A 20,089-nucleotide genomic window follows, 5' to 3' on the forward strand; every position below is an offset into this window, starting at 1 on the left:
TTTGTCTTTTGAGTTCGAAACTTAGTATGTCCACTTGATGTTTCACAACATCACAAACTTAACTCATTTAAAACTGAATTTTTGATTCTCTTGTCTATACATCTCCTTCCACAATCTTAGCAAACGTTTGATTTCATTCATTGTGTTTTTAAGTCAGATTATGTTTTTTTTTATCTCTAGACCATTAGTTTTTTATTTTATCTGTGTCTGCACAGAATATATGAAATATAATTAAATAATCTTTAAAATGTCATTGTCATATCTTAGTAGTATCCTGGTTGTTCTCTCTTGAACACCAGACATTGTGAAGTTGACATTTTTGTATTTCCGTGAATATTGGGTATCAATTAAGTTACTTGGAAACATTTTGATCCATTTATGATATCAGCACTCAACAGAAGATTCAGCAAGGATTTTTGTAGCTCTCTGGAGGTTTTTCTTCCTCTGTAGCTTTCTTCCCTTCAGTATTCTGTCTTGGGAACCCTAGCCACTTTGACCTCCCCAGCTTTTGTCTTTTTGGAGGGTTGTTTCCATTGGAAGGTAAATCTAGTCCCTGTTACTCTATCTCAGCTGGATGTAGAAGGTAACCTTTGTTTTTTGTTTTTAAAAATATCCTTTAAATAGCTTTAAAATAAAGCTTCATATGGTGGCGCACGCCTATAATCCCAGCGGCTTGGGAGGCTGAGGCAGGAGGATCTCAAGTTCAAAGTCAGCTTCAGCAACAGCAAGATGCTAAGCAACTCAGTGAGACCCTATCTCTAAATAAAATATAAAATAGGGCTGGGGGACTGGGGTTGTGGCTCAGTGGCAGAGCGCTTGCCTAGCATGCGTGAGGCACCGGGTTCGATTTTCAGCACCACGTATCAATAAATAAAATAAAGGTCTATTGACAACTAAAAATATATTTAAAAAAAAAAATAGAGCTGGGGATGTGGCTCAGTGTTGAGTGTCCCTGAATTCAATCCCTGGTGCCAAAAAAAAAAAGAAAAGAAAAGATTTAGATTTATCTGTAGTGTAAGTAAGTTTGTCCATTTTCCTTTGTAATTTCCAGATAGCGCAGAAATACAGAAGCTTTATATGTCAATATAAACAACAACAAAAAAAGACATTTAGTATACTGAGGTCATTTTCAACATTTGGCTTCTGCCCATTCATGTTTATGATGTGAAATTGTTTGATTTATAGATTAGAACAACAGTTATATCCTAGGTAATTAGGAAAATAATATTTTAGAATATAGGTAGCAAATAACCTGTATTTACTAATGTTACTTAAGAGGCAGGAAACCCCAATATTTACTTTGTCTTCCATTTGAAAATTAAGAATACTTTTGATGATTTATTTATTTTTAGGCTTCTACTTTTTTTATGGGCATCCTTTGGTTTGTGTGTGTGTTTTTATGGATGTCCTTGTAAACTCCACTGCATTTTTCTCATTTTTTTATATCTTATCAAGATTGTAGTAAATCACATTTTATAATTGAGATTTCTCATAATTTGTGTAATATGAGATAAATTTGGTAGTGCAGGTGGAATAATAATAATAGTATCAGGCATAGTAGTAATGTAGAAGGACTCTGGGCTTTAGTAACAGCAAGATAAGAAAGTAGAAGTTTAGTCTTAGCCAGTTTTTTATAACTTGAGCCTTACTTTCTTTTTAAAAATGACAATGCTTTTCTCAAAGGCAGTTGTGAGAATTAAGTGTATTTTGTGAAAGTACATAGTAAACTATAAATACTGTATAATAATCTGGTATCATTTTGAAGCTTAGCCTTAGAAGTATAAATTTCAAGAAGTAAGTACAGTGGGAAAATTTTACTATACCTGAACCTAACATAACCAGAATTATTATCTTGATCTGTGCTTTCTTTGTTTAGTTTCAGAAATTTTTCAATTTGAGTTTTGATGCTTGGTTTAATAGAAATGAGTCATATTATCATGTCTTTTTTTACTTGACAGTATACCATTTGCTCTTCACCCACATATGTGATCCATGGGTTTGGAGAGAAATAAGGATATTGCTCAATAGCCTTCATCTTTAGACAAAGAATACTTTTCAACTACATTTGTGAGTTTCTGTTAGGCCTTAGGAAATGAAGACACATTGATATTAAACTAATTAACTTAATAATTAGTGAGAAAACTTGAACAGATCATTAAGTTAGGCTCTGTGTTCTCTATAAATACCAATGATTACAATTCATGGAGTGGATTACATGACCTGGGCCTTTATAGTCTAAAACATTTTCTACAGAATGGTACAAGAACTGTTAACTGAGAATCAAAACAAAGCTACAGAATTATGTGAGACTTGCCCTATATTTATGAATCAGATTTTAAGTGGAAACCACAGTTGTTTCCTTGTATGTCATTCATGCTTTAGCAGAGGATATGATGCCATAGAGCTGGCTTGTTTTGTAGCTTCTCAGTTAAGGTTGCATTGCTTTCTTTTCCTTTTTGGAAGCCACAGCAGTTTTTGATGTATTATCAAACCACACAATGTACCTTCTTGGTTATGTAGCAGGAAGAAATGTGTTAATGTTGTTTGATAGTCTTGGTACTGATTGTGGCATTCCATTTAGTCCTCTTTTGAAAATACAGCATAAATAAATGTGTGCATGCATTTATTAGGGGCAGGTAGTGTTAGGGTCTGTAAACAAGTTGGGATGGCGCCTGGCATTTTGCCAGAGGTAGTGGTTTGTGAAGTAACGCCAGCGAGCCATTAAGTGTGGAGATTCCTTATTGGTTGACTGCTGCATCTAGTTTATGTTAATTAAGATAAGTTGTGTGTAATGTATATATACCCCTCCTGTCCTACAATAAACGGCTCCTACTCCTGCTGTATCAATCTACACAAGTTGCTCGTCACCCCCCGGCTATTTTGCCCAGCCAGCTGGGCTGCAGCAAGGTAGAATCTAGGCAGACATGTGGGAAACAATTTTGAGCTCTTTGAATATATTAAGTTGTGTTTAAAATAATGTTTTAGATCTGGGGATGTAGCATGGTGGTGAAGCTCTTGCCTGGCATGCACGAAGCTTTGTGCAATCCCAGCAGCACAGACACAAAAAAGATAATGTGTCATATTGTTTAACTTGACTCTAACATGTTTAATCTCTTTCATTCCATTTTAGCATCAAGGCGTGCCATGGGTTGCCTCTCATAAATGGACAAAGCTGTGATCCTTATGCAACAGTTTCTCTAGTGGGTCCTTCTAGGTAATGTTTATTGAATGGTTAGTGGGTTTTTAAGTGTAAAGTTGGTTTTAAGAATTGGAAAAATAGTGTTCTTAGAGCAAATGCTCAGTAACTAAGACATAAAATAATCCTTTAAAAGAAGAATCTTTGGTGAGTTCATTAAATACATGTAAACAACCAAGTCCTATTTTTACAGAATAATATTAAATGCCATTTTAAATCTGTCATATGCTTAGTCTGTAGGGAAAACCTCAGTCTCATACTATTAAAAATGTGCTTTGAATCATAAACTTGGCCTTCTTCACTTATTAATATTCCTCCTTTTAAATGACCTAAAATTGTACACAGGTAAAAACCTGCTTTAATAAACACCAATCTCACTTGCCTAGTATCCACAAAGCCCTAGTTTTGATCCCTAGCATTACAAAAAAACCAACAAATTCCAACTCAGAAAATGAGGCAATTTCTATAATGTTATCTGGAAAGCAGCTTGGGACTGAAAATTGCCTTTTCTACTCATGAGATCTGTGTTCTTCAAAGAGAATTCTAAGCTGTAGACAAACTACTGAAGTACTAGAACATGGTGAAGTGTAGATCATTGGTTTAACTAATTTGTGATAATTTATGGGAAAAACCTTTAGTAGTTTGTGATATTTTGTATTATATAGCTTCATTATAGTTTATCTAAGGGACTGAGTAGTCTGAAATTTTTCTACAAGTTGAGGATTTAGAATCAGGAAATAAAAAGCACAAAATTTCCTACACACACACACACACACACACACACACACACACACACACACACCCCTTCTCTCCATCCCCAAGAGCTCTAGTTATCCCGATTAAAAAAAAAAAAACTGCTAATAAGTCACTTTGAAAACTATATTCATATATATATATATAACTGCTAATAAGTCACTTTGAAAACTATATATATAAAGTACCTAATACCATACTATGCCTAAACTATGGATGTTCACATAATGGCATGCTACTATTAGTATGATGGTTTTAAATTTTAAAACAAATAATCATATAACATTTAGTGCTATCAGAGTGGTTTCATTGTGCATGTTAATAATGTTCAATCTAGTAGAGCTGGCTTTGTTTTTTACTTAATTATCTGTACCTGACATATAAATTGTTTAGTGTAATTGTTTAGTAACATATAATTAGAAACTATTTAGCATATGAATTTGTTTTAAAAAGTCACTGTTGGTTTTGCTGTTGTACCATACTGTGTAAGATTTTCACATTGGGGAAGGCTGGGTACAGCCACAGGATTTGGCTTTACATTTCTTTGTAATCTCCTCTGAATAATTATTTCAAACTAAAAAACATGTTTCAGTCACTATTATTAGCTGAAGCTCAAGAAGTAAAGTGAGTTAAGAATACTTTTTTTGGTCCTCCTGTGTTTTTTTAACATAGGTAAAGGCACTGTAAATCTCATGGCCTGCCTTCTCACCATTTATTCTGAGTTTCTTATGTTGTAGAATGTGTTTTAAAACCTCTGAAGAGAGCTTGGCAGTCAGTCTTGTATAGGCATAGACAGAATAATACACTCTTGGCGTATAGAATGTTCTCTTTTTTTGAGTTTGTGGGGATATCTTGTCTGCCCCCCAACCCCAATAATATTTAAAACTGCAGTCTTTCCTGAGTCATCTTAACATTTAAACAGAGGTCAGGCTCCCTGGTTGGAAATAGCATGTTTTATAATTGTGTACTATTAAGTTCTACAAGGTAAAACTCTACCACATTGGAACAGGAATGACCAAAAGAAGACAAAAGTAAAGAAGAAAACAAGCAATCCGCAGTTTAATGAAATCTTTTATTTTGAGGTAATTTTTTGTTTTATATAAATGTTAACAATGAATATTTAAGATTTAGTTCTACTTGATTTCTTTTTCCAAACCACAGCCATAATAATCATTTTATCAACTAATGCAACCAAGCATTTTCTGTCCAGAAAGCAATAGAACCATGTACTGCATATAAAACAGATAAAAGTAGAGCTCTGATTGATTTGGTAGTAGGGAAGGCTAGAGTCATCCACCCCCACTCCAGTCATTCTCACCATCACACCTTCTTCTATATCCTCCCCACCCTGTCCAACTCCCCACCTGACACGTAATGGCCACAAGATTCTTCTGCAGCATACTGTTTCAAAACCACTAGTGAAGTAAGTATGGTTATCATTAAGTAGATCTGAGCTGTAGTCCCAGTTGATTTTGAATGAGTCACTCAGTGTGAGACTTGAATTTTTTTTTAATTTGTGAAAGGGTAATATTGTAAGGGAAAATGTTAGCATCTCTACCCAACTTAGGAGTGTTTTTATAATGCCCAGAGCATGTAAGAACCCTTTGAAAGTATAAAACACTTTGTGACTAAAATCTTATTATTGGGGCTGGAGGTATAGTTCAGTGATAGAGCACTTACCCAGCATGAGCAAATTCCTGGGTTCGATCCCCCAGTATCCAGAAGGAGGGGTGTTATTAAATTCTTTTTAGTCTAATTTACTCTGTGGACACATGCTTATTTATTTTCATGGAGATCTTCAACTGCCTCAAAATTGTCCCAAACACAGTGCTTTGGAGTTTTTTTTTTTTTTTTTTTTTTTTTTTTACTTGAGAGCATCCAGTAAAAAAATCCTTTTTATTACTTAAAGACTACAGAAAAGCATCTCAAACTCTAAAGGTTGTATAATAGTGGAACATGTTGCAGTTGATAATAACTTGTGAGAAAGGTTTACAAAAAGGAGTTACATTTTATGCTTTTTCTTCTTTTTTTAATGTTTTTCTTCTCTTTTAAAATTGAGAAAGTACTATGGTATCTCTAGTCATGCCTGATTATTTTACTGTAATAAAGAGCACAGGCTGAAGAAAATACTAAAGTGAAATAGAAAACTGTGGGGGTGGAAGGAAGGGAGAAAAATGTACTGATGTGACTTTCCCACTTCCTGGCTAAGACTTGTTGCAGTCATTCTACATTTATTAATGGTTATGCATTTATATTCTACATTTATTTGTTGTTACATCTAACCTGGAGAAAACAAAGAAGGCAGCAACTGACCAAAAAAGGGCTACTGACTGAAGGCCTTTATTGTCCCCATAAGTCCACGTACCTTGACTGCAGATGGGATGGAATCTACTAGCATTACAGAGCCTTGCAGCAAACAGAAGAGTTTTTGAAAGTCAAGACCTGTTTGGTGTACCAGAGTACCTGCTAGACCTTGAAACATTTATCTAGTGGCTCCTTTGGAGTTGGTTATAAAGATAGATAAAGTTCAGTTTCTATCCTCTGGCTAGAGCAGGAGATAGCATACATATGCATGCATCTATACAACAGGCGAATGCAGTAGATACTGTTTGCCTGAGGTGGTCAGGAGAGGCTTGAAGAAAGAATAAATTTTAATAAATAAGTGAGAGGAAAAAGAGCATTTTGAGCACAGCCAGCCAGCCAGAAAGTTATCTCCAAAGAGGAACAAGTAATGATTTAACTGAGTTTGTTTAAGAAAATAGTGGCAGCCAGGATTAGAATAGTAGAACAGGACTAACTAATGAAAACCCTCCAGTTTCTTGGCTCGGGTGCTTTAATTTTAGACATTGAGTTATTTTGAGTCTGAAAGTAAAGCAGCGTTTTTTTTTTTTTTTAAATATTTATTTATTTATTAGTTATTGGCAGACCAACATCTTTGTTTGTATGTGGTGCTGAGGATCGAACCCGGGCCCCACGCATGCCAGGCGAGCGCGCTACCGCTTGAGCCACATCCCCAGCCCCTAAAGCAGCGTTTTGAAAAGAATTAACCATGATTTGTAGGCCAGGTGGCTCAGGTGGAAAAACAAACCAACCAACCTAGGGATGGTCTGTTCTAGAGAGTAGTATAGAAATACAGAGGAAGAGGCAGATAAGAAAGGTACTACAAAGGGCAAGATGACAAAATGGTTATAGAGGAAAAAGGAAAGAAAAGAGTCGAATGGTTTCAAGTCTGGAAAAATAGGAAAACTAGGAGAAAGAAGATATGTGGCTTAGTTTGGGACATAAAGAAATCTGACTAATAAAAGCCCCAGTGGGCAGTTCATGACTGGAAACAAGATAAATGATGGTTGTAGTTCAAGATAAAATGGTAGTGCACTTGCCTGGCATGTCTAAAGCACTGGGTTCGATTCTCAGCACCACGTATAAATAAATAAAGTAAAGGTCTATCAACAACTAAAAAAAGTAATAATAAAGATTTGTTTACCAAAAAAAGCCTCGGAGTTGAGGTTAACAACAAAGGAGGAAAAGTGAAAAGGCTTGCTTCAGCCACTTATTCAGTATCATTTAATTTTTGTACTTTAGCTTCCTCATTTTAAAGATGAGGATAATAAATCTAGCCCTGCCTGCCTCAGAGCAACGTCTGATGAACAAAGAAGATAATGCATGTGAAAGCAATTTATAAACTGTACAGCACCATCCAGCATCAAGTTGTTTTTAGAGCAAAGTAAAAGATAAAACCTCAGAAAGTACCCATGTCCATAGGCTCAGAGAAAAAAACAGAGCAGAGAATGCTGCCAGAATAATGCCAGGTAAATTCAAAGACAAAGTTGTTCTGGCAAGGGAGCTATAGTTGTATGATCACTAGGTCAAATAGAGGTCAAAGACTGTGATAACTAAGAGCTGGTCATCAGAATTGGTGATACAGAGAAAGATTGTAGGAGGGTAATCTATGAGGAGACCAGATAGGAGCTGTGAGTGGGTGTTGAGGAAGCACAGACTGAAGGATGAATTATAGTTTTAATATATTTGGGAAAAGAAAGAAAGAAATCATAATTTAAGGCGAGAATTTTTCTTCTACTTGAGTGAGGTGAACAAACTAGTAAAGAAAGCTGCAATTAAAGCAGATTGAATGCTTACTGCATGCTTATTACATACTATATGTAGGTGGGGTAGTCTTAGAAAAGAAGAGAATCATCTCATTCTCATGTTGAGAAGAGGATGAGAAAACTCACAAAGTGGAGAGGCCTGTGTGGGAGTGGACCCATTCAGGTGGATGGTAGTTGAGGCAATTCCTGCCACTGGCCTTGATGTTTTCATCAAAAATGGGAGAAGGAAATGTGAGTAGAAATGGTACCTTGAGAAATATGAGACTGTCTTCAAACAATTTTAAGCAAGTACAGCTTCATTGAATTAGTTCATTTTTAAGACAACCCATGATCTAGGAGCTTAATGTTCCTGTATATTGAGTTGATAGGAACAGTGTGAAGGCGAGGATTTTTTTCTTTCTTTCTTTTTTTTTTTTTTTTACACTTTTCTTTTCTTTTTTGCACACTACCTTATTCTTACCTTCCTGCTACTTTCATAGCTTACTTTCCATACATTTAGGTAAAATATTATCTCATTGTGTTCTTCTGTTTATATCTGTATTGAATATTTGGGAATGGTCATTTTTTAAGTTCATGTGGGAAAAAGATACTTAAATTTTTTTTTTTTTTTTTTTTTTTTTACTAAATTGTTTTGTTTACAGGTAACCAGATCCAGTAGTTATACCAAAAAGTCCCAATTCCAGGTAGAAGAGGAGGACATTGAAAAGCTAGAAATTAGGTATGTACTTTGGGGATTTACATAATTGCTTTTTTGTATGCAAAAAAAAAAAATCCTAAATTTAAATTTAACTGAAAAGGGAGAAGAACCAGCCTTACTAGACTTCACCATAGCAAATTGTTTGATGAAACTTAGAGGAAAATGCATCTAAATTAATCTGGATTATCTTTTCAAAACCTGATTTATTTGCAGAATATATTGATTTTGTAAACAAAGACTACCTAATTTTTACTTGTTTTATTTTTAAAATTTTTTCTTAATTTAATTGTTTCTTAAATATCTGGATCATAGCATAATGGATGGAAAAACAATTATATCTGCGCCAATTTAGAAATAATTTTTTTATTCTTCTTAACATATCTGCTGACTATCAGAAATTTCAGTGAGGTAAGAAGATAATTCAACAGGTGCATGTGTTTGCAGTTTGTGATATTTCCTAGGCCTTAAATATCTATGCTATTTTGGAAAGGGAAGTTTGGCAAATGCATGTGTAGGTGTGGTGTTAACAGTGTGTTTATCTAAAGGGCATATTAATCATGTGTTTAAAGTGATCAGGTAATATATTTTTCTAAATCATCAGTCTTTGCATATTGGTTATAATTGAAAAAGAAACTGTAATCTTCTGTTGGTTTCTTTTCTCAAATTAAACTTTGTTATCCTTATTGCTACAGGTTAAAATAAAGTGTAATTTTCAAACTAAGAATCTTGCGTGACTCATTTTTAGACTATTTAGAATTGACACTTTTTGTTTTTTTAAATAAAAACTGCTATAGTATTTTGCATTTCTAGTCTGGATAGTGAGATATATGGTAATGCTAACATCTCTTACTTTTCAGCATGTAAAATTAATGCTATAATACAAATCAAAGTAATTTGAAACTATTTGGTGTTGTGCATTTACTTAAACATTATTTGCCAAAAATAAAGCCAATTTTCAATTTCAGGATTGACTTGTGGAATAATGGAAACCTGGTCCAAGATGTTTTCCTGGGTGAGATTAAGGTTCCTGTGAATGTGTTAAGAAACGATACCTCTTATCAAGCCTGGTAAGAAAAACAAATATTATAGTGAACTCTGTAATTTAATCCTCTGTGATACAGTATATATGCAAATAAATGCTTACTGTAAACATTTTAAAATTGCTATTGAATAAGCAAAAAATCATTGACATTAATTAATTTGGTTATGAATTCATGATCTTACAAATATAAGTACTTCAATGGTTTTATGACTTGACCTGTACTTCTTAGATAAAAGAACTGAATCATCCAGAATTACTTTTCTGTTTAAAAATGAAATTTTACAAACTCTGAGAAAGTGGAGAACATAAAACATTACATGAGTTGCCATGTGAGAAGATACTTGCTCAGAAGTAAACATCTACAGCTCAGAAGCTTTATTATCAATCATCGGAACTAGGGATATTTGAAAGCTAAGGGTTTATTTGGGGGTGTCAGTCATTCGTGAGAGCTAACCAGTGATTTTCCTTCACCACACTATGTTGAAATGCACTGTGGATAGCCCTGATGTTATTTCCTGAGTTTCTAGGTTCTTGATATTGTCGAGCTGATTCAAGTAATACATTTTATTGGAGCTCTGGGAGCTCAGTAATGGCTACAGTGTTATCTTACCTTTTTCATGACTCTGTCAGTGACACTAAATTGATGCTAATTTCCTTCACAGAACCAATGGGAAACTATGTTTTTTTCTGTCTCCAGCACTTGAAAAAGCATCTGTTTCTTATCCCTTGCAGTAGGCTGCCCACATCCATCATGCTAGTCTCAACTGAATGTAAAATGAACATGCCTTTTCTCATTTGCCTTTTTAGAGACCACTTTTTTAAAAATGGTATATTTTTATTTATTTGCAGAGTACAATATTTTAATTCAATACATGTATATAATGTATAATGATCAAATCAGGGAAATTAGCATTTCTCTCTCTTTAAATATCATTTCTCTGTATTGGAAACTTTGAAACTCTTCTCTAATTGTGGTGAAATTTATAATTGTTATAGATCAGAGCTGCCCTATGGTGCTTTATAACACCTGCATTTTTGTACCTATTATCTAGTATGTCTCTATACTCTCTCTCTTTCCTGGCCCCTGTGACATGTGTTCTGTTCTCTGCTGACATTTGATCAACTATTTTAGCTTCCACAAATGAGTGAGAACATGCGGCATTGGTTTTTTTAATGCCTGTGTTGCTATAAAGAACAGAATTTCATCCTTTTTATAATAGAATGTTTCTAAATGGATGAATGTATTTTTAAAATGTGATACATATATGAATATTATTTAACCATAAGAACCACATACTGAATGTTTAGATATTTCTTTTGGTCATGCTTTTCCTTGTCTGCACTATATTGTTGTCTTCTAACACTTGCAGATTGATTTTTAAACTTTTCATTTTATTTTTCCTCTACCTAACACAGATATAAGATTTATTGGTCATGATGGCATTTTATATGATTTCCAAAATGCATCCACAGAAGGAAAATAATTTAACTTGGTCTCAATGAAAAATTGATGAACATTTGGGATTCTTCACCCTCCTCCCACAATATATCTTTTTCTGCCTTCCACAAAATAGCATACATTTTTAAATGAAAATTTCTGAACTCTGTCAAGTTCTATACAGAAGAGAAAAATTACTTGTTTTGCCTCCCACAGTTCCTCAGTGAGCTTCAAAAATGCCACATAGCCTGTATTTTAAGTGAGGTAATCTCCAGACATACTTTCCAAGTTTAGCAAAACTTTGTCCAGCTCCCTCTGTAGGTTGTACAAACTTTAGCAGACAGAAATTAATTTTATTCCTGTAGATTTTGCTTTTTGCCAATAGTATAAATATTTTAAAGTAACTTGCCAAAAGTACTAAAATTGACATAGCATAAAACAGAAGCATCTGCTAATTTGTTTATACTGACATAGGTGTAAGGAAGTATAAAAATGTGAATGATATTTCCTTTTAGATAGAAACAAAACATTTTGAATTGTAGAGCTGTAGCATCCCCTTGTGGGGTTGATGGTAACTGCTTGAATACGCCAGAAAAGCTTTGTTTACCTTCAGGATTTCAGGCATGCCTTCTTATTTCCATATTAGCAAAGGGATAGAATAACTGTAGTAGTTCACTTCTTTTTTTTTTTTAAAGAGAGAGTGAGAGAGGAGAGAGAAAGAGAGAGAGAATTTTTAATATTTATTTTCTAGTTCTCGGCAGACACAACATCTTTGTTGGTATGTGGTGCTGAGGATCGAACCCGGGCCACACACATGCCAGGCAAGCGCCCTACCGCTTGAACCACATCCCCAGCCCCAGTAGTTCGCTTCTGTTGTTTGAAAAGTCTCAGTTCACTTTCTTTTTTCCAATAATTTCTATTAGTATTTGTCTGTTTAAGTTTTCCTAACACTGACTTTTGATAGTTCTAATTTAATTTTATTCTGAAATTATAATATGACGATTCAGTTACTCCTCCCTTTCTTGGTTGTTCAGTTTTTTAGTAGTGTTATGTTCTTAAGCTGATACTTTGATCAAATGTGAGGATTATCTTGGTACTTTTACTATATTGTTGGTTTGGTTAGTTTTTACTTTTCTCTGTGTAGATAATAGAATTACAATATAAAAAGATATTTATATCTTTTTTTATCTCAGGTCAAGTAAAAATCTGTGTCCTGCTCCTTCCTCCCTAGCTACTCAGCTTCTCAGTTTCCCACTTCTGAGGTGACCACTGTTTTGAAGTTTCTGAAAATGTTTTGTATATATACAAACAAAACATAATTTTTCCCCTTTCTTTTTCATAAATAAGTAAACACTGTATTCTGCAAGGCACCTTGCTTTTTTTACTTTACAATATAACATCAGTATAACAATAGAATATCAATAAGTCTTTGTTGACTATTGGTGGTGATTAAGAGTATGGACTCTGGGTGCTGATAAATTTCTTTCAGTTCCCTGACACCCACTCCATGTGTGCCACTAGGCTGGCGACAATGGCGGCCCAGTCCACAGTGTACACCTTCTCCGCGCGCCCGCTGGCCGGCGGGGAGCCTTTGAGTCTGGGCTCTCTGCGGGGCAAGGTGCTGCTCATCGAGAATGTGGCTTCTCTTTGAGGCACCACGCTTCGGGACTACACCCAAATGAACGAGCTACAGAAGCGCCTCGGGCCCCGGGGCTTGGTCGTGCTCGGCTTCCCGTGCAACCAGTTTGGACATCAGGAGAACCCGAAGAATGAAGAGATTCTGAATTCCCTCAAGTACGTCCGACCCTGTGGCGGGTTCGAGCCCAATTTCCCCCTCTTCGAGAAGTGCGAGGTGAATGGCTCCAACGCACATCCACTCTTCGCATTCCTGCGGGAGGCCCTGCCAGTGCCCAGCGATGACCCTAGTGCACTCATGACCGACCCCAAATACATCATCTGGTCTCCGGTGTGCCGCAATGATACTGCCTGGAACTTTGAGAAGTTCCTGGTGGGCCCTGACGGTGTGCTGGTGTGCAGATACAGCCGCCGCTTTCCGACCATCGACATAGAACCTGACATTGAAGCCCTGCTGTCTCAGATGCCCAGCAATGCCTAGGACACTCCTCTTTTCCTGACTTGGCAGTTGCCAGCTGCTTTCTGTGGGGATTTCATCCATGATGGTGTTTACTCTAAACCTGCATTGAGGAACGCCTGATTTCCCGGAAAATCCCCATAGAAGGGCGCTGGGCTTGTTTATCCCTTCCTCCTCTCTGCCTACACCAAGGCAATTTTTACCACTAATAAAGTGCTGGGCGACACGGAAAAAAAAAAAAAAAAAGAGTATGGACTCTGGAACTAAACTGCCTTGATTCAGTTGCACTTCTGTTAACTACTTACAATCTTGAACTCAACTTGTTTGCCTTTACTTTCTTTGACTATATAATGGGATACTTTGTAAAGTCGTTAGGAGAATGAATGTTGTTAACAGTACAGTAACAGGCAAGGCCCTTGACAATGGATGTAAATCATGCTATCAAGGTTTTTATTACTGCTTTACTATCCTCACCATTATTCCAAAGAAATGCACATAGAATATCTGCTTTTTTTTTTTTTTTTTTGCATAATAGCCCATAGTTTGGAATGTTATAAGACAACCTTAGGGATAATCTAGTTCATGTCATTTCATTAGTTACCTCAGTATCAGAGAATTTAATATTTGCATAATTTTTCATGTATAAATTGATATAATAATTTCCCCCAGGTGACCCAAAATATAAATGGACATTTAAAAAATAGATATAAATATCTTTTATGTTGTATTTTTTTATTTTGAAAGTAATATTCAAATAGTAGATAAAATTAATGATTGGGTTTTTACAAAGTAAGCACTTTATACATAATTTAAAACTAGATTAGTGTTTTACTTGAGATTGTCTGGTTTGCCAATTTTGGCACTTTTTGTCCTCAAACACTTTTTTTTTCTGGCCTTGTTTTTTTTAACATCTTTTTACTACTTGAATTTGGAAAATGTGAAGCATCTTTCATCCTTAGTAAAATATTATTTTAAATGTTTCAGGGGATAGGCAAAACAGTGATGTTTGGAAGGTTTTGTTTTGTTTTGTTTTCAAATATTAGAAGAGCTATCTCTGAACAGTTATTTTTCAGCTTATGCGTTATGTACAAATAATTATAATTTTGGTTTGCTCCCTCAATTTTAACCTTATGGCTAAAATTTTTCAAATGCTGATGTTTTTTTTCCTATTAAGGGGCTATCAAACCTGTTAACTTTTAAGAGCATAGAATTGCTTTTATGCCTCTGTAATTGTGAATGAAAAAGATAGCAATGGAATACCACTTTCAATTAATAATTTTTCTTTATTTAATGTTCTTTCTGATTCTTTGAATGAGTTTTTTCATTCAGAAGCTAAGAAAAATATACTTCAGGTTTTTTTTTTTTTCCTTATTTGTTCTTTCCTAGATCTTAGGCCTATCAGATATTTCCTATTTAACAAATCTTGAGGCTTTTCTCTTGAGCTCTAATTAATACATATTGCATGATTCATAAGCATCCTTCAGGTGATTTACTAAATTGAGCTTTTGTAATATTTTCAAATAATAATCATATATAGTTATATAAATAGCTATGTCATTCATATATGAATATATATTTAAGTGGGAATAGTTATATTATATTAACATTTACAGTGTTAACTGTGTGCCTGGCATAATTCTAAGTGCTTTGCTTATTTAACCTCTTTGGGGCTGCTATAAGGATTAAGTCAGTAAGGTACTATTAATACCCCTTAATAAACAGAAGAGGAAACAGAGAGAGATTAAGTGACTTGCCCAATGTTACATAGCAGGGATTTTAACCAAACTATCTGACTCCAATGTTTGTGCTGTTAACCAACGTATTAGAATAAATTTATACTTTGGCATACTTTTAAATATGTTTAAAATTCAGAAACGTCCTCTGTTTTAAGCTAGTAGCAATGAGTGACCCTTGTAAAATATTATTTTAAATGTTTCAGGGGATGGGCAAAACAGTGATGTTTGGAAGGTTTTGTTTTGTTTTCAAGTAGACAAGAGATGAATTGTTTTTGTCTATAAGGATTTCCTATCTGCCAAAGAAAACCCAAGGGGGCAAATTTGAAAAGTGACAGGAGTGAGCTCTTCTGGAGTTCCTGAGCATCCTGATATAACTCCCCAAGTAATTTGGAGATAAGGAAATAAATTTGCCCTCTGAGTAAAATTTCTGTAGAACAAACCTAAGCAAAATTTATTTTGACTGTAGAATGTGGAGTAGAATGTGGAGACATTGTTTGAGATGGATAGGTGCAGTCCCAGAAAGGCAGACCCAGTTGTAACTGAGTAAGTGGTAATACAATTGATGTTATTCTACTGTGTCTGGAAAACACTTGTTGCAGACATGGGCATAGCCCATCCAGGCACAGTAGAGGAGGAAGCAGCATCTGGCCTAGAAGCATCACTATTTCTTTGGCAAGACTAGTGTCTAGCTGAGAGATTCTTAAGACTATTTAACTCTTCTTGTGTCTCTGTACTTAACACACCACCTTTTTGATAATTTGCTTTTCCATATAGTTTACCTACAGGCTAAAAAGGCATATATATTAGTTAAAATAGGGGATATAGATGAAAACACTATGGTACATGGTGAAATTTGTTAAAGCCAAAGGGTGAGTGCCTGGGAGGTGCTACAGCAGGTGGGGGAAGTGTCCATTATTACTGTTAGCACTCTTCTGTCTATGAATGAACATTTCCATAATAAATTATTCCATAAATATTGGCTGCCAAATAATGCAGTTACCTATGCCACTTGGCCATTGTATTTCTTTTCATAAATTTATTGAGCTTCTTCAAGTATATCAGGCTTTTCACTCCATCTTTGCAGTTCACATTCACTTTTAGATATACTGATAAAACTAGATGCTGGAATTTGCAAGGCTGCAGAGACTTATCCTGGATTATGGGAAATTGACAAAGTTATGTCCTTGTCAGGATGTTTCATGATCAGCCAGCTGGACTTAGAGGTCCTTCAGTCACCTTTGCTAACAGGCCCTTTTCCAGTTATTTTTAGCCATAAAAATAACATCAACATCAGTGACCAACATCAGTGTTTCTCAAATTAGAAAGTAATTCTGAAGGTTGATCTTTCAAGATAGGAATTCCTCTATTGGGGGGTCTAATAAGAGGATATAGTGACACAGTTTCTATAATTTTTTCTCCCTGTAGTATCTCTTTGTCTTTTATATTTTGCTTGGTTGATTCTGTGGCTCTCTTTTCTGTCTTTATGATATCTTTCTCAAAGCTAATAAGCATTCTATTAAGTCCTTCTCTGTTCTATCTTTAAATTTAAATAAGTTAATTCAGTGGGGGAAACCATAGCTGATAAATATAAAAATATCAAAACTACTGAGGTTCCTTTATAAAAAACATTCCAACTAATAAGTGAAGCGGAATGATAGAAATATAAAAATTACAATAATGATTAATTTTGGTGGTTAATGACTCTAGATAGAGATCATCAGTGGCCACTAAAATTCCCAAAAGAGAAAACAGATATTAGTACCGCTTGGTGGAACTATACAACACTACCAATGAAGCATTCTTGCCCAAACAGCAAGCCTCTATATCTAACTACCAATATATAGGAAATACAGAGAGGACAAAGGAACATCCCAAATGTGAAGAATGCTTCAGAACAGAACAAAGTACATGATTCTTGTGGGAAGTGGAAGAAATCTGTAAATTAAAAGAAACATGAACACCATTAAAGAATTATTATCTGTATACCTTTTTGGGTTTGAACAAATTATATGAAACTATTTATGATAAATTTGTAAGAATTTGAATCCTAAGTGGTTTCTAAAGTAATGCATGAAACTATAAGATACCTGGAAATCATTTTAAAATTATAAAGCAGGAGTGAAATTGGAGAGTACTGAAACAAGATTAGTCTTGAGCTGGTAACTGTTGGAGTTAGGTGATGAGATACATGGAGTTCAATGTACTCTTTGCTTTTGTATGCATGTAAAATTTCCATGATAAAAAGTTTTTTAAAAATTTAGATTTCTGGTTTTGAATCCTACAGCCTTCTCTGACTTGTAAACATTTCCTTTCATGAGGTATTTAAAGTTGTGTCTGTTTTTGCATATAGTTTTTTTTTTTCATTTTACCTATCTGATAAAAACTATGATGGTATGATGTCTGGAAAAAAACCATTTTACTATAATTATTGTTACCCTTTTAATAATATAAAAAGCTATTTAAAATCTTTAATCACTAACTAAGTCAAAATTTTTACATATAGAATTTACTTTAAAACTAAGTCACAAGGCTAGGGGTGTAGCTCAGTAGGGGAGAGCACATACTTAGCATATGCAAAGCCATTAGTTCAATCCCCAGTTCCAAAAAATAAAAAGCAAAAACAAAGTCACACTCTCAGTGTATTTTATCTATTTCATCTAAATGCTTCTTTCTTAAATTTAGTTTGTTAACTTTCAAAAAAATTTTTTTTATTGGTTGTTCAAAACATTACTCAAAATTTTATTTTTGACAAATACATTGAATTTAAGTAAGTTTTACATTTTCTTTCTAAAACAGCAAGCTAATAAACTCTTTAATCCCTTTGAGATCTTAATTTTTTTTATTTTTCATGTTTTTATTTCTGGGATAAAAATCTACTTACAGCTTTCTAGTGCAATATGTAATCTGTATCAAGCCTCCTAGCCTAATACTAAGAAGTGCCCTAGCTTTAACTTCAGGGTTGACTTTTCAGTTTGTTTATTTAATTTATTTTATTTGGGTGCTGGAGACTGAACCCAGTCCTCATGCATACTAATCACATACTCCACCACTGAGCTAAACCTCCAGCCCTAGTTTGTTTTTTTAAGCTTAATTTATTTACCTAACTTGCTTGGATGCTCATTACCAACGCTTGGAATTGATTGTATTTTTACTTTTAGGTACTTGCTACAGCCACGAGATAATGGAAACAAGTCATCCAAAACTGATGACTTGGGATCTCTTCGATTAAATATATGTTATACAGAAGACTATGTGCTTCCTTCAGAGTACTATGGTCCTTTGAAAACTTTGCTGCTAAAATCACCAGATGTTCAGGTACTTAGAAATTTTCAGTATATGATTTAATATTAAAAAAGCCAAGCTAATTCTGAAATGATGAAGAAAAGGTATCAGAGTGTCAACTTTTTTGAAAAAGTGTATTTATTTATCTGAACCAGAGTATTTATTGCAATGTATGCAGATTTATTCTCTGATAAAAATTTAGGAAATTAAATTTTCTATAAACAGATACATGAACATTTGAATTCTGTTTGTAAGTTAGTGATTGAACATAATTATGTTTTCTTGATTTTGTGCTTTTTTCCCTACCTTTCTGTATTCTAGCCAATATCTGCCTCAGCTGCTTACATTTTGGGTGAAATATGTCGAGATAAAAATGATGCAGTTTTGCCTCTTGTACGATTGCTGCTGCACCATGATAAACTTGTTCCTTTTGTCACAGCGGTGGCGGAATTAGACTTGAAGGATACCCAGTAAGAATTATATTTTATTAAATGTTAACTATGTATCATTAAAATTGGACCTTAGTTTATGCTGAGTTGTTTCTATGGTCTGAGTTCTTTTGTATTAACCAGCCCTACTATATAATTTGGCTGAAAAGAAATGCATAGGAAATAGCAAAAGCCATTCCTTTTAGGTTACAGACAAATCCACAACTGTAAGAATAACAACTGATAAAGGAATTTTTTTTCACACAGTGAAATTCTTTGTTACTGTTATTAATCAGTATAACAGTTCACATGTCACAAATAAACTACTAGGACAGAAGTTGTTTTACCCCATTTTCCATTATGTGGAACCCTTATATGCAAACATGACTTTATAACAAGTAATCAGTGGTTTCCCATCCCTTCAGAGTCTATTTTATGAGCATGTAAACACACAGAGACACATACAAAAACATTGTATGTTTTTGGTTCATGAACATGATTTTTTTCTTTTTGCTACCTGAATTTTCACATATTTTTAGAAAGTAATTTCAGTAAATTTGAAAAACTAATAATAGCAAGCTTTTCTTTTTTAATATTTTTTTTAGATATTGGAAATATCTTTTTTTTAATTAATTAGTTTTATTTATTTATGTGGTACTTTGGATCAAACCCAGTGCCTCACACTTGTTAGGCAAGACCTCTATCACTGAGCCACAACCCCAGCCCCTGTAGTACCAAGCTTTTAAGTATATGGTAAAAATTTTCTGACCAAAGTCAAATATGTCATATGGATTTCACAACCTTTTTTACTACACTGATTTCACTTATTTCTATTTCTGTTTCAGAGATGCAAACACGATTTTTAGAGGAAACTCTCTGGCTACCCGATGTCTGGATGAGATGATGAAAATAGTGGGAGGGCACTACCTGAAAGTAACCTTAAAATCTACTCTAGATGAGGTAGAGTGCACTTCCTGTAATGATAGCCCCTGGCCTTGTTACAGTTTCTCTTTCAACAAGTTGTCTGTGGATGGGAAGGATCTGTCCGTTTTATTGAAAGAATAAGGCTAAACACTTTAGAAGTGGATTGTTTACCTTTATTTCAATGGATTTTTACTCAAGGCACATTATAGTGTAATCTACATAAAGATTTGTTTTTGTAGTTCTGTTTTAGCTAGAGTTTCAAAGATTTGAGAAATACTTTTTGATATAGTTCTTTAGGAAAATTGTATACTTTTATATATTATCTCTGGATGGGAACTTTCAACTTTACTGCAGTTTTAATTTTTATCATTAATTTATCAGAGAAAAAATTATTT

The 20,089-nt window shown here is 34.3% G+C and overlaps 1 protein-coding gene and 1 pseudogene across 2 annotated transcripts in view; both read left to right on the forward strand.

Moving 5' to 3' along the window:
• Positions 1-20,089, forward strand: part of Rasa2 (RAS p21 protein activator 2) — a 113,293-nt gene that overhangs the window by 55,608 nt on the left and 37,596 nt on the right. For both annotated transcript variants that reach the window (XM_078043422.1, XM_078043423.1), the window contains exons 6-12: positions 3,131-3,214; positions 4,959-5,031; positions 8,697-8,773; positions 9,718-9,819; positions 18,219-18,375; positions 18,664-18,812; positions 19,616-19,730. In XM_078043422.1, coding sequence (XP_077899548.1) covers positions 3,131-3,214; positions 4,959-5,031; positions 8,697-8,773; positions 9,718-9,819; positions 18,219-18,375; positions 18,664-18,812; positions 19,616-19,730 — 757 coding nt within the window. The remainder of the gene's footprint in view (positions 1-3,130; positions 3,215-4,958; positions 5,032-8,696; positions 8,774-9,717; positions 9,820-18,218; positions 18,376-18,663; positions 18,813-19,615; positions 19,731-20,089) is intronic.
• LOC144376272 (glutathione peroxidase 1 pseudogene) lies at positions 12,682-17,316 on the forward strand (annotated as a pseudogene).

This window comes from Ictidomys tridecemlineatus, chromosome 3, assembly GCF_052094955.1.
Source record: "Ictidomys tridecemlineatus isolate mIctTri1 chromosome 3, mIctTri1.hap1, whole genome shotgun sequence".
NCBI lineage: Eukaryota > Metazoa > Chordata > Mammalia > Rodentia > Sciuridae > Ictidomys > Ictidomys tridecemlineatus.